This window comes from Delphinapterus leucas, chromosome 16 (assembly GCF_059928025.1).
Source record: "Delphinapterus leucas isolate spDelLeu-1000000601 "Yukka" chromosome 16, BTC_Dleu_Yukka2, whole genome shotgun sequence".
NCBI classification, from domain to species: Eukaryota; Metazoa; Chordata; class Mammalia; order Artiodactyla; family Monodontidae; genus Delphinapterus; species Delphinapterus leucas.
In genome coordinates, this window is record NC_143144.1 from 23,245,697 (window position 1) to 23,260,122 (window position 14,426).

Consider the following 14,426-nt stretch of genomic DNA (forward strand, 5'->3'; position numbering starts at 1 on the left):
ATCACCTCTTACAGGTGACATTTAACAGGCCTAAGGTGGGGCTTGCACATAGTATTAAGAAGTAGCCCCAGGTGATTCAAAAGTATAGTAAGGGTTGAGAAGGGAAAGGAGTTGGGGAGTTCCCTTCTGCATTTAACACTCCATTCCCGGGGGCTGGCCTAACAGGGAAGGTAAGGCAGACTTACATAAAACAAACAGACTATTCCCAATTTATCTCTAGAAGTGTTAGCGGTGTAAGAGTGGGCAGCTACTGAACTATTCAGAAGGGAGAACAAAACTCTATAATAAGGAGTTTGGATGTGGCCCAAGTGCAAAACAGGCTGGGGATTGGGAAGAGGCTGGGAGCAGGGCCACTCGCCCGTGCTTTCAGAGAGCTCACCATATGCGGAGGAAGACTGTCTTCTACATGTTACACTTCATCAAAAGACTTGCTTAAACTAAATGCAGTGAAGATCATCTACAGTGCAAAAAAAAAAACCAAACCTGTTAGAAATAACCCTATTGAATGGTCCTTATGAGTGGGCCCTATGTGAAGGCTGGAGCTCTTAATTTAGGTCTCTGTTTTGAAAACTACATTCTGGTTTTATTTCATGCCAACTTAAAGGTGTGTCTTGGTTCTACTGCCTTCTCAGTCAGTCTGAACAATGGCTATTGGTTAAAATTACTACTGACTTAAAACAGGGGAGCTAAAAACATACAGTTGCTCTTACAAATAGGTCTGTGTGGAGGCCAAGTATTTTCAAAAGTTTAGCCAACTCACTAATCATGGTCCTTATAATTTAATGAACTCAGCATTTGCCTACTTTCTAATCTATAAAGCTCGGTATTTTTGTTGCTTTTTAATAAGCAAATGGCAATTTGAAAAATCTTCAGTGGTATTTTAATTTTCTACCATGAATCTCCCTGCTGTTAATTCTACTGTAGGTCTGCAGCAACAGAAACAGGAAAATATCAGACTTACCCAAATTATGCCTTGTACTGTTGTGTTCCCAGGTAAGACGTCAGGCCCTTGTTAAAATATCTGTTAAACGAACTCCACCTGTATTAATCCAAAGTGGCTGCTATTTCACAGGTGAGCTTCATAGCAAACAGGTTACTAAAAAAAAAAAAAGCATCTGATACGTAACATTTAGTTTTCGATGTGAATAATCAATATTCTCAAGGAATGGATGTGCAGAGAAACAGTATAACAACAGATACATGGAAGAATTTTCATTGGGAAAAATGTACTTTAAGGAAAATTATTAGGGCTTGTATCTATAGAAAGACACCTATGGTCCACCAAAGTTTGTTAAGTTAAACTACTGAAAAGTACAGGCATCCATGGGACTTCCCTGATGGCACAGTGGTTAAGAATCCACCTGCCACGGGTTCAGTCCCTGGTCTGGGAAGATCCCACATGCTGTGGAGCAACTAAGCCCGTGCGCCCCAACTACTGAGCCCCCGTGCTGCAACTACTGGAGCCCGGACACCTACAGCCTGTGCTCCACGACAAGAGAAGCCACCGCAGTGAGAAGCCCGTGCACCGCAACGAAGAGTAGCCCCCACTTGCTGCAGAGAAAGACTGCGCAGCAACAAAGATCCAACGCAGACAAAATAATAAATGAAGTTAATAGAAGTACAGGTCCACAATCCCTTCTCCAAAACCCTTGGGCTCATTTGCAGCATTTTGGAATTATGAATGTTAAATAATTTTTTAAAGCACACATAATGTAGCAACCCACAGAGGTCTGAGGCAGCACCTAGATCAAACACAGAAAGTAATCAAACATTAAACATTGCCACAGTAAAACGTACGAACAGTCCCATTTAATACCATAAATAGCCTCAACAGTTCAGATCAGGTTTTGCTGTAAAATTATATACACAATTTTTTTCCAGAGTTGTTCTGGATTTTAGAATTACAGATAAGAGACTTGGGGACCTCTATAAAATAGATGAATTTGTATGGGAATGGGAACTATCCAAAATTTTAAGAGACCTTCCCTGAGACATTACTCTTTTTGAAGAATTTGGAATCTTATTGTGAGAACCAATGAAAGTTTAAATATTAAACCAATGAATAATATTTAAACAGTTTTCATGGCATTTAAAAAATAAACAGTTGCATTATAGCAGAAAGTCACATGTGTTGCATCACTCAGTGTTACAATTTAATGACAGGAGATAATTAAGCATCAGCACCATAAAACTGTTAAGATGCTTCTTAAAATCCAAGTAAACAGTTCTAAAGCACTGAAAATTCCATTTAAATACCAACCTGCAGCATCAATAGTTTTAAAAGCTATAACCCAGTGACTGGTTCTCACAGTAGTCAGTGACTGTATTCTGGCAACTGTAGGACAAAGTTCTTCCATTACTAAATATTAAGCTTTCTGATAACCTCCCATTTATCAATAGTATCTCAAGAGTCACAAAAGGAAAGAACTATAAGTTATTTAGAGAACTCTGTTTGTAATTTAGATTTGCACAAGGACATGTATTCTAGCAAAAAAGCAAAGACTATTTTCACCATACTAATTTTTTGCTTTCATAGATTCTCAGAATAAGGTTTACATAATAATTTTTAACCCTTAAAAGTCAGCTCAGTTCAATTACAACCATAGAAACTGTACTGGTATCAGAACATAACTATTTTATTACAAAACTTAACAGTATTTACAAAATGAAAAAATAATCAAATGACTATTGCAGGCCAAAGTTAGAGGTTTTTGAGCCGTGATTGAAGAAAAATTAAGCAACATTTTCATGCACTCACACACCAGATCATTTGTGAAATATGCAAACTCTTAAAATTCATGTTAGTAAAACTTCCATGTATTCACAATACTTGTATGTTTATTGGAAGATGGCAAAAAAAAAATCCATGGTTCTGTACAGTAAGTTTAATATTAACACAGTTTGTTCATTTCCTTTAATGTTTTTTGGCTTTCATGAATACTCATTGCATTGAACATTTTGCAAGTAAGAATTATAATAGTACCTCTGTCACCTTGCTGGATTCATCACCACAAAAAAACACACTAATAGTTTAATGCTTTTGCAGTAAACTGAATAGTTATAACTCCAAAGTTATATTAAACTGAAGCCTTCATTGTGGTCAATAGCTTGGATCAGTTTAGAGCGTAGAGTTTCTTTGTCCGTGTATTTTGGAAGATCCAGAAGATTAAAACAGGTATGGGAAACTGGGAGATATTCCTCACCACCTCCTGTTGACTGGATGACTAGTATTAGACTCTTCATACCAAGAATAGGAATGCGATCACTACCTGTCAAAAATACTGCCAAGAAAAAAACCATTGAGCCAACTACTTTTTATCAAAACAACAATATGGAGTATCAATTATTAAGACAATCACCACAGCAAAGCTTTACAGTAACATTTGCTCTAATGGAAATGTTACTTCTACTGGAAGCCTATCTCCAGAATTTGTGGAAGCATGATTTTGAGACACATCCAAACAATATTTTTTCTTTAAAAGTGTAATCTTAATATTAGCACACAGGAGATGCTTAATAAATGTTTGGTACATGAATTACTACTGTCCCTGAAACACTCTGAGAAAACTTCTTTTTGAAAAGAATAGCCATTTAGAACTAGTTTATAAACAAAATGCAGTTTTATGATCCCTTTTTCTACTTGTCTTGTTTCTGTCATTTTTAAACAGAAATTTATAATTGGCAGCCAAATCTCAAATCACTCAAGATGACCTGTCATCCTATGATATGCAAAACAGACACAGATTAGGCTATAAATAAGAGAAGTCCTGGAATAGAAGAGTTCTATTTTCTATACCAATTCCCAAAGTTTTCATGCAGAAGCAAGGAGAAAAAGAAAATGAAGACTGAACACAGAAAAGAGCTACATTGCAGAGATCTTTTTAGAAATTCTAAAAGGAATTACATCCCTAGTTTATTGTAATCAGTGTTATAAATTGTTTTCTTTCATCTGAAAGAAACAATTCTATTTTGGAAGCTAACTGAATTTAGCTTTCAAAATATGAAAACACATGTAATAATGTAGATTAGAAAAATTAAAAACAGGACCTTGGTATAATAAGGAAAAAACCTTACCCACTAAAATGAATCAATTAATCTCCTGTGAGAATAAGTTTATTAGATTCCATTCTCATAAAACACAAAATTAGAAATACTTACACAAAAATTGCTTTTTCTTTTCCAATGGTAATTCGTGAAATACTTCCCAAAACATTTTTATTGTAGGATGTTCTGCCCAATATTCTCCTTTGTATTCTGTATTCTAAAAACAACACAACCTTTTATTAATATTAAGAGATATGTTTTATCTCGAATCTGACAAACTGGCTTCCTTAGCACATAAAGCTAACATTGTCCAGGTGTTTGAAACTCATGTGATTCAGTTAACTACTTACTACTTCTTGGGCATTTTGCAATTGTTAGTTCCAGGGGAAAGGGAAGAAAGTATGTATGAAATGAGCAGAAATGTCTCCCACCTCCCAATTCAAAGAACATGATAGGATTGTAATATCTTCCAAAGTAAATATTTAAAGGATAAACCAGAATTACTAAAATATTAATGGATTATTAAAGTTCAACATGGAATTAAGTATCTGTAATAATTATAAAATTTTCTTTCCCTATATTGATGAACAGAAGTCATACTAATTATTTTGTATTATTCTATCTTCTCTTTAAAAAATAAATGGTTCTAAGAGCAACACCGGTAATTTTCTGTGGTAGTTTCCAAGATGGCCCTCAAAGATCTCTGCCTCCTGCTATTCATGCCCTTGTGTAGTCCCTTCCCACACTGCAGACCTGACCGCTAATGATTAGGATATTGTAGATATGAGAATGCATGACTTCTGAGGCTAGATGACAAAAACTTCTGTGGCTTTAGCTTCTTTTTGATCACTCACTCTAAGGGGGAGCCAGCTGCCATTTCATGAGGACATTCAAACAGCCCCATGGAGAGGTCCTCATGGTGAGATTCTGAGGCCTTTGGTCAACAGCCACGTGAGTGAGCCATCTTGGAAGGGAAATTCTATCCTTAAATCTCAGATGACTAACAGCAACAGTCAGTATTATGACTGCAACCACGTGAGAGACCTCTGAGCTAAAATCACTGGACTAAATACACCTCTGAATTCCAGACCCTCAGAAACTATGTGAGACAATAAATGTCACTGTCATCTTTCAGCCACTATGTTTTGGGGTAATTTGCAACAAAACAGCTAATACACTTCCCCTTTAACACACACTCCTTTCTTTGTTCATCAGGCTAATTTCTATTTATCCTTTAGGGTTCAGATTAAATGTCACCTAATTCATTCATTGACTCATTCAACACATATATAATGAGCTTTAGTCAAAGTTTGGGGCCGTGGGGAAACTTCAGTGAACAAAGTTCTTACTTACCTGGTGGAGTGTACCATCTATGAGACGCTTTCCCAGTTTCTGTAGCCTAGGTCAGGCTTCTCCTTATATACCATTCACTAAACTCCCTTCCTTTATATTCATCACAGTTCAATTACTTAATGTCCAGCCTCCTTACTAGAGGACAAAGACCATGTCTCAATCTTATTTACTGCTCTCTTCCTAATCTGTTGCATAGTATCAGGCAACCAGTAGGGGCTCAATGAATATTTGCTTGTGGGCTTCTTGAATTTGGGGCTCTTTTTGTAGCCATGATTATCTCAATGACTGAACGCCTGAGAAATCCACAACATATTTGCTATTAAATTTTTTTTTTTGCGGTACGCGGGCCTCTCACTGTTGTGGCCTCTCCCGTTGCGGAGCACAGGCTCCGGACGCGCAGGCTCAGCGGCCATGGCTCACGGGCCCAGCCGCTCCGCGGCATGTGGTATCTTCCCGGACTGGGGCACGAACCCGTGTCCCCTGCATTGGCAGGCGGACTCTCAACCACTGTGCTACCAGGGAAGCCCTTGCTATTAATTTATAAAGGTTTGGAGAAAATGGTTTGAATTTTAGAAATCAGCTGATGTATTAACTTGTTTGAATTAGTCTGTGACCATGTTAGTGGGGAAATGAAAGGAGGATGCCTAGTTTTTTCTATTTTCCTTTTTTTTTTAAACCTCAAGATGGTTCTGGGGAAATGTCTACACAGTCCTGATGAAGAAGAGCATCTAAAGTCATAAATCATAATCAATGAAATTATAATGAATCAGATACACAGTGGAAAAAACTAAGTATACTAAGTACACTAAAATATACTTAAAAAAATGTCCTGTCTTACTGAATGAACACTTCTATCAGTTATATCTTCAGGCAAGGTTTTAACTACTTGCTGAGTACCCTTCTAAGGCTCTGGAAATACAGCAGTGAACACAGAGAAAAAAATCCTGCCTTTATGGTGCCTACATTTGTAGTGGGGGGTAAGGAGCAGCAGACAGTAAAGACAATTTAAGTTTTATTTAGTCAAATTCAAAGAAGAAAAATAAAAGCACAGAAGGGAGACAGGGATGTATATGTGCACATGTGCAATTTTTAGTAAGTTACCGAGTGAAGGTCTCTGAAAAGATATAAAGACATAAAGGAAATGAGAGCAAGAAACATTTGGAATTACCAAGGTGAAGGGAATTCCAGGCACAGGAAATAGAAAGGCCACAAGACTGGAGGGTTCTAGGCTCAGCAAAGAAGCCAATAAGGCTGAAGCAGAGTGAGAGGAGGAATGAAAGAAGATGAGGCAAGAAGGATAAACTGTGTAGGATCTAAAGTGTGATGAGAGGTCATTACATTGTTTTCATTGTAGAGTGACTAGAGGTGGGGTCCATTTCCACTGGGGTATCCTTAAAGTCAATACAGCTTTCTTCTCTTCAGCAGATCAATTTACCCCCAAAAAGAAATCTTCACTCTCCTTCCTAGAGGATTTAAGCCTGGCTACCAGCTTTCTGAGTGCCAGCTTCAGTTCTACCTGTTTTCCCAGATTCTAAAGCCTCTCTCCAGAGTTGTATTTTGCTGGGTAGGAAAGGGGATGTGAGAGGTCTAATAATTCCTTAAGTTAGCTCTGAAGTAATCCTATTGCTCTTAGCCCTGCCCTGCATCCCTGCCATTACAGTAGCATGATGTGCCAATTCATGAGCCTTTCAGAGATTCTACATTGTGACACGGGTTGCCTCTTGACAACCCTGTCCCTCTGGAGGCTTCGAATTCAATTTTCTTTGTTCTAAGTCACTCAACTCATCCACCTATTCTCTCTCTTTTTAAAAATATTTTATTTATTTATTTATTTTCCTTATTTTTTTTTTTTGCTGCATCGGGTCTTACTTAGCTGCAGCACACGGGATCTTTGTTGAGGCATGCAGGATCTTCTCGTTATGGTGCCACTGTCTGTTCGGGTCTCTCTCTAGTTGTGGCATGCAGGTTTTCTCTCTCTAGTTGTGGCGTGGGGGCTCCAGAGCATGTGGGCTCTGTAGTTTGCGGTGTGCAGGCTCTCTTGCTGAGGCGTGCGAGCTCAGTAGTTGTGGCGGGCGGGCTTAGTTGTCCCGCGGCATGTGGGATCTTAGTTCCCTGACCAGGGATCAAATGCACCTCCCCTGCGTTGGAAGGTGGATTCCTTACCACTGGACCACCAGGGAAGTCCCCATCCACCTACTTTCTATCTTCTAAAACTATTTTTTCTCTTGCTCACTGTATTTTTTTTGGGGGGGGGGGTGGGGGTGGTTATTCCTATTTTTATTCCTTTATTGTCATTCTAGTGAGATTTTGGGAGGGAGCAGAGAAAAATGTGTTTATTCCAATACGTCTAACCAGAAGTCCTAACTTATTTTTAATTTAAAACTTTTATTCCCTAGATTATTACACAGTAAAATTGACTTTTTCTGATGTGTGTATAGTTCCATGAGTTTGAAACACATGTAGAGATAAACCACCACCACAATCAGGATACTGAACAATTCCATCAACCCAAAGAACTCTCTTGTGTTACCCCTCTGCAGTCACACTCTCTCCATCCCTAGCCCCTGTTCACCATAGTTTTGGCTTTTCAAGAATGTCATATAAGTGGAATCATATGGTATGTAATTCTCTGAGACTGACTTCTTTCACTCAGCATAAGGACTCTGAGAGTCATCTCAGGCATTGCATGTGTCAATAGTGCCTTCCGTTTTAACACACAGTATTCTACTGTATGGATGCAGCACAGTTGGTTTATCCATTCACCCATTGAAGGATATCTGTGCTGTTTGACTTGTTTGCAGATTTTTAAAAACATAATTAAAAAAAAAAACCTGTAGTAAAATACACATAACCTGAAGCTGATCATCTTAACCTTTTTAAAGTGTACAGTTTGGTAGCATTAAATACATTGGCATTACATGCAACCATCACCACCTTCCATCTCCAGAAGCTTTTCATCTTCCAAAACTGAAACTCTGTACCCATTAAACAATAATGCTTCTTTCCTCCCTTGTTTATAGATTTTTGTGTGAACATAATATCTAGGAATGGAACTGCTAGAGAATGTAACAAATATGTGTTTAATTTTATAAGAAAATGTCAAACTGTTTCCAAAGTGGCTGTATCATTTGTATTCTCAACAGCAATGTATGAAAGTTCCTAATGCTTTGTATCCTTGTTAGACTTAATAACATATTTTTTTATGTTAGCTAACTTAACAGGTATACAGTATAGAACTACTAATGCAAAAGCTGTATCAGAGGTTGCTAGATTACAAAGATGGAAAAATGTACAGATCAACCCTGCATACATCTTTCTTAAAGTTGATCTAACGTAGCACTTTTCACTAAATGTTTATCTGAAGAAATATCTGAGAATTACTTGTATAGAAAAGAAGGAAAAGAAAAAAGTTGTTTAAAAATTCCCAATCTTCTCCCTAAAGTTTCCTGTATTGGTTAAGGCATCAGTAATGAAAATCATGAGTATTATTTATTCTCTGATAAAAAACTTAACATTGAGACTAATCAGAAAAAAAGGAAACAAAGATCTTAATCACTGTGAGTGCTTTTCATAATGGTTTTCCTAGGATTGAGGCAGAATGAAAGCCCATTCAGTTTTAGCTGGGGCTTCTATTCAGCCTCTATCATAGATAATATTTTTCTATATGAATACCACCAATACCAGAGACATAAAAATGTTATCTAATTCATACAATTAAAATTCATTCATTGTGGAGTAAGAAGGGTACAGTGTTTTCCTATAAAAACGATAGTACTAAATAGTGTAAAATGGAAAATAATAAATGAAAGAGCAAGATTTCCATCAACAAGCCATGTTTTCCTTTTGCCTTTCCATTTAAACAATATCAGAGATTTGTTTTCCCCTACCTTTTCCAGTTCCTTCCAGTCATAATTTGTATTTCCAATAACCATTGCTTGTAGTTCATTAGGCTGGAAGAGCTGAAGGACTTTTCCTCCACAGACCTTATGAAAGCCCGCATGAAAAGCATCAAATAAGGAAGCCACTGATTTATTGAATATGTAATCCACATAAGCATCAACAAACTCCTGCCTAGAAATGAAAAAGCACACATGCACAGAATATAAAAATCATTTTTTATAGAGAATACATATTGAAGTCTTATTAAAACTTTGAATGCAGCTGTACTTTTTGCTACTTATGTATAAAACTGAGAAAGTATGAGTAAGGTTCAAAGGGACAAAGTCTTTATGAAGAAGTCTATTATTCTTTCTATACAAAAATCTGGTATATCTATGAGGCATGTACAATCTCTCATTTACAGCCATTCTTAGGCTATTTCTAAGTGAAAGATTTCATTTCCTAATGGGGAGAATGATGATACAAATGGCTATAAAAAATTTTTTAAATTCACAAATTATTCAGAATTTATACGTACCATTCCACATACATCCCTAAAAAGAATAACCTCTTAAAAATACTAGGTGACAAAAAAAAATGAGAGCTTCGGATTCAGACTATTTGACAGGCTACAGTCTGTTTTTCCTTGGGTTTCAAGGAATCTGATAACACAATTTATTTAAAAAACTAAAAACCCAAGAGGGACATTAAGTATTCTTTAAGGATAATCATTAAAGATTACAAGTGCAGTTTCTTTTCAAATGTATGTGCACATACATATAAATACACACATACACATGAACACTTTGGATGCTTTTCTTCCTGTTATGATACAAAAGGAAACCCCTTTACCCAATAATTAGAACTACAATTTTATTCAATTTGTTCTGTTAGCCACAAACACTTTATGAGTTATCTGGTCAAACCAATAATGAGAATGGGTACTAGAGGATTTCAATATTTCATACTCCTGTTTTACAAATTAAAAAGGATGATTCTATAAATGGGAATACTGGTAAATTTAGTCATCTACAGATAATCATTTTAGCAAAGTTTAAAATAATACCAAACTGAATTTACAAAGAGGGAAAAAAAAAAAAGTTTAAAGGAAGATATTATAAAACTGGGTGGCCCTAAGGCAAAATTAATAATAGCATATGCTTATCAGCATAAGGTTCTGATGAGAAGAAACAGATAATTTTGTAATGCATAATTTTATAATTAATCTAATGAGAAAGTCAAATTTATACTAGGTAAGTCTCTTAAGTACAAAAGGTTAAATTGTTTTATGGGCTAACATTTTTGCCTTCAACACTTTCATTATGTAACTAGGACTGGCAGTACGAAGATCAAAATTCTTTAAATTACTTCTAAATAATCTATGGGAAACAATATTTGTTAGAAACTTAAAGAATTAGTCCAACAATAGAAACTTTAAAAGCTGAAAAAAACAATCTTTCTAAATCATAGTCAAAGTTTTTCAAAACCAAGTTTTTTTTTAAAGGGTAAGTAGAAAGACCTAAATTATTTTCACATTATTTTTAAAACAGCTTTGTTTTTTATCAAAGTAGAAGTATATACATTTTAAAATGTCAAACAGTAATAATCCTAACAGCCAACATTTACTGAGCACATACATGTGCTAGGTACTACTCTAAGCATTTTAAAATTATCGCCTCATTTAATCCTCAAAATAACCCCATGAAGTATGTATAATTTATCATCCCATTTTACGGAAAAAGAGACTATGAGGCATGGAGACATAAACTAATTTACCTAAGCTTAGTTATACAGCTTCTAAGTAGTAGAATCAGGATTATAATCATTTGGATCAAGTCCCTGGCAATTTGAAGAAAACTATTAACTATTTTTGCTTTCCTTCTGATATTTACCTTCAAACTTCAACACAGTTCTATTGTTATTCCTTGATTTACAATTATAAATATTATCTGATGCAGTGAATACTGAATATTGGTTCAATATTTATTGTTAACATTTTTATGATTATAAATATTCAGCCAGGGAGTATTCTATGATTACTTTTCTTAAAAAGAACTTTTGTTTCCCTTAGGTTGCTACCTCATCTCCAACTTCAACAGAAATGTCAATCTCCTCTAGATTCATTCAAATATTTTAGGTTGCATTTTTCTCCTGAAGACATTCCTCCTGGAGCTCTCCATCTTCTTGATCTACCGCAGACTGACTGCTCTTTCTAAATCATGTACACACTGCTGTTCCTCTTTGCCTCTATTTGTTTTTTTTTTGGACCCCCTGTCTTCCTCGTTCTTGGTTCAATTCCTTGTTTTGGTAAGACACATCCTCCACACATTCTTAAGAAAAATGCGCTGGAAGTAAATTCTCTGAGACTCTGCATGTATAAAAATGTTTTTATACACCACATACTTGATAGTTTCAATATAGAATTCTATGTTAAAAATAATTTTTTCCCAGAATTTTGATCTCCTAGCTTCAGTGTCATTCTTTAGAAGCCTGATGTTATTTTGATTCTTAATTCTTTGCGTATGGTCTGCTTTTTTTTTTCTGAAAGGTTTTAGGGTCCCTTTTTCTTTGGGTTTTGAAATTTCATGTATTTTTGCCTTGGCATATGTTTTTTCAGTTCACATGCTTTCCATCTTAAAAGGCATGTCATTCAGTTCTGGGAAGTTTTTTTTCGTACCATTTCTTTGACAAATTTCATTCATTCCATTTCCTTCAGTGAATTTTTTTCAGTTTTTAATAGTATCCTTATGGATGCCACTCTTACCATCTTGAGGATACTGATTTCAATTTTCATTGAAGTTTTGTTTTTCATCCTACACTGTTTGTGTTTCCTTGGCATTCTTTTTCACTGTTTTGGTCCTTTCTTAAATATCTACTGATCTTTGGTTATTCACTTACATTTAAAAGTTAGGCAGTTTTCCCAGAGAAGAATCCTCCAATATAGAGTGTCAAGGAGGAGGGAGCTGTAGACTGTCACTTAATCTCCCTGTTTTCATTTCAGCCCTTTGTCCCTGGCTGTACCTAACTGCCCTCAAATCCACAGTTCCTTTAGTTCAATCTCCCCATAATGTAAATTTCCAATCTGCCTAGGCTGGAGAGGGGAAGTTGCCAGCTACTTGTGTACTAAGGGAAATGGGTTTCTAACTGCTTCTTATAACAGCCAATCTTTCTGTTTCCAGCTTCCCCTTAAACTCCACAGACATACACATTTTAACCTGTTTTTTATTCTCAGTGCCTGAGGCCTCTGTTCCGCAATATGAACTGTCTGCCTTCTTGGCTCCCAGTCCATCTTATGTTGCAGCTTTTTCTGGCTGGCTGAAGTTAGGCACCACTGGCTTCTAGCTTCCAAAAACGTGTTTGCTGTTGTCTCCTCTCCCTTCTCTTTGTTCTTGTTGTTAATGATCTTTTAATCCCTTTACTAATATCTTAAAAGGAGCAAAAGGAAGATTAATTACGTCCTTACCATTCAAAATAAGTTTTATCTGAGTAAAAACTTAAGGTTGTGACATATTTCTAAATACAGAAGAAAATGCCTACTGAATCTTTTTACTACCACTGATGCTGCTTATGATTCACTTACCGATTTTGTTTGTTAACAGCTGTGTCTGCACCATTTAGAACCAGTTCTTTCACTTCTGTTGCACCAAAGTTTTCAACTGTGATCTATTAATTTAAATTTTTAAAAAAAGTCAATGTCAGACTCAAAACTTATTAGATTATTTTAATAACCTATTATTATAATCTACCTTTCTCTCATTAAATATAAGAAGTAATAAATTTGCAGTAAAATTCTGCTACCATAAGCTTATTTGTGAATTCTGCATAAAGCCACAACTAGAAATCTTCATCTTCTCTGGCAGTTTGAAATCCTACCTTGACTAATTACAAATCAACAAGTGTTTGGTTTGTTAAAAACAGGAAACTGAGTATTTATCATGTGTAAAACTTCAGAAGGGTCACTATAGGAGTAAAATATTAGAAAGGATGTTTTCCACGGACAAGTGAAAGACTCGAAGTCAGAATGCATTCAGTTTAGACTAGCTATGCATTTTTCCCACATGATAGCTGCTACTCTTGAATTCTTCCTTGCTGCATTCTTAATTACAAGTTGTTTTTCCAGTTTGCCATTAATTTGGTCTATAAAGAGTCGGTTATTTTGAAACTTTTAATTTCCCTTACTAGTGTACTCATTTTCCTAATGTTACCATTCCCACCTTTGAATCTTTCTTCTTCCTATTCCCTTTTTTTTGGAATATTATCCTCTTCTTTTAAAACATTTTTTTTAGTATCTGTTGTCTATAAAACACTATGGTGGGAGTGGGATGATAAAAGATGAATAAATCCCTGCTCTGGAGTTTACTATCTAATAAAAGAGGAGAAATGTGATATGTAAACAACTCATTATAATAAAATCAATGCTATAATACAGACATGAACAAAATACTACCAGACCACAGAAGAAAGAAAACTTACTTCTAACTAGAGGAAGTATTAAAAACCTTGAGGAAGAAATGTCATTTGAAAAGCACCTGGAAGGGTAAATAGGGCTCTGAAAGATTAGGAGAGGGTGGAAATTTCTGACTGAGTACAGAGATTGAACAAAAGAATAGATATGAGAGCAAATATCAAAAAAAAGTATGCCCCTAAAAAGCAGGGATGGTAAGGTATATAAAAGAATATTGTGAGACATGACAAAATGCAGTATGAATGGAAGGATACAATGAAAGTTAGAAAGAAAGCCAGATTACAAAGGTCTTTTAAGTCCATTATAAAGCTATTATTCTACAAGTAATAAAGAGTCACTGAACGTCTGGGAAAGAAATGGTAGTAGGAAGGAATGTTTCAATTACCACAGTTCTTAGATATACTAAGCATTCACAAACTTGGTGATTGATAAATCAGAAATTAAACTGCTTGGAACCCAATGTTTCAGTCAATTGAGATGAACAGTAAAGATTCAATGATAACTGACATGGTTATAAGTGAATCAACTGAAAAGGAGAACTAAAATTTCATAGTAAACGGAAGTCCAAGGAGAATTTTTTTTCTTGAAAACTATTAAACATTACTAAAATAAATTAACTTATTTCCCCTAAATCTATCAAATTTTCTTATAACTAAACTATGTGCCAATTCTTAAAATGATCAAA

General features: G+C 35.6%; 2 protein-coding genes across 10 annotated transcripts in view; one reads left to right on the top strand and one right to left on the bottom strand.

Moving 5' to 3' along the window:
• SIRT1 (sirtuin 1) overlaps positions 1 to 3,281 on the top strand; it is a 29,679-nt gene extending 26,398 nt beyond the window's left edge. For all 3 annotated transcript variants that reach the window (XM_022590702.3, XM_089897564.1, XM_022590703.3), the window contains one exon: positions 1 to 3,281. This exon is cut by the window's left edge and continues 3,122 nt beyond it. The gene's annotated coding sequence lies outside the window, so the exon portion shown is untranslated.
• HERC4 (HECT and RLD domain containing E3 ubiquitin protein ligase 4) overlaps positions 1 to 14,426 on the bottom strand; it is a 159,944-nt gene that overhangs the window by 25,486 nt on the left and 120,032 nt on the right. For 4 of the 7 annotated variants that reach the window (XM_022590698.3, XM_022590699.3, XM_089897560.1 and 1 more), the window contains 4 exons: positions 12,857 to 12,939; positions 9,285 to 9,468; positions 4,159 to 4,261; positions 2,616 to 3,281 (listed from right to left, as the gene is read on the bottom strand). In XM_022590698.3, the coding sequence (XP_022446406.1) occupies positions 3,073 to 3,281; positions 4,159 to 4,261; positions 9,285 to 9,468; positions 12,857 to 12,939 (579 nt within the window). In that variant the 3' untranslated portion in view covers positions 2,616 to 3,072. Of the gene's footprint in view, positions 1 to 379; positions 458 to 961; positions 1,097 to 2,615; positions 3,282 to 4,158; positions 4,262 to 9,284; positions 9,469 to 12,578; positions 12,702 to 12,856; positions 12,940 to 14,426 lie in introns of those variants that run through there. The other 3 variants (XR_016388056.1, XR_016388057.1, XM_089897562.1) reach the window with 3 other exon arrangements.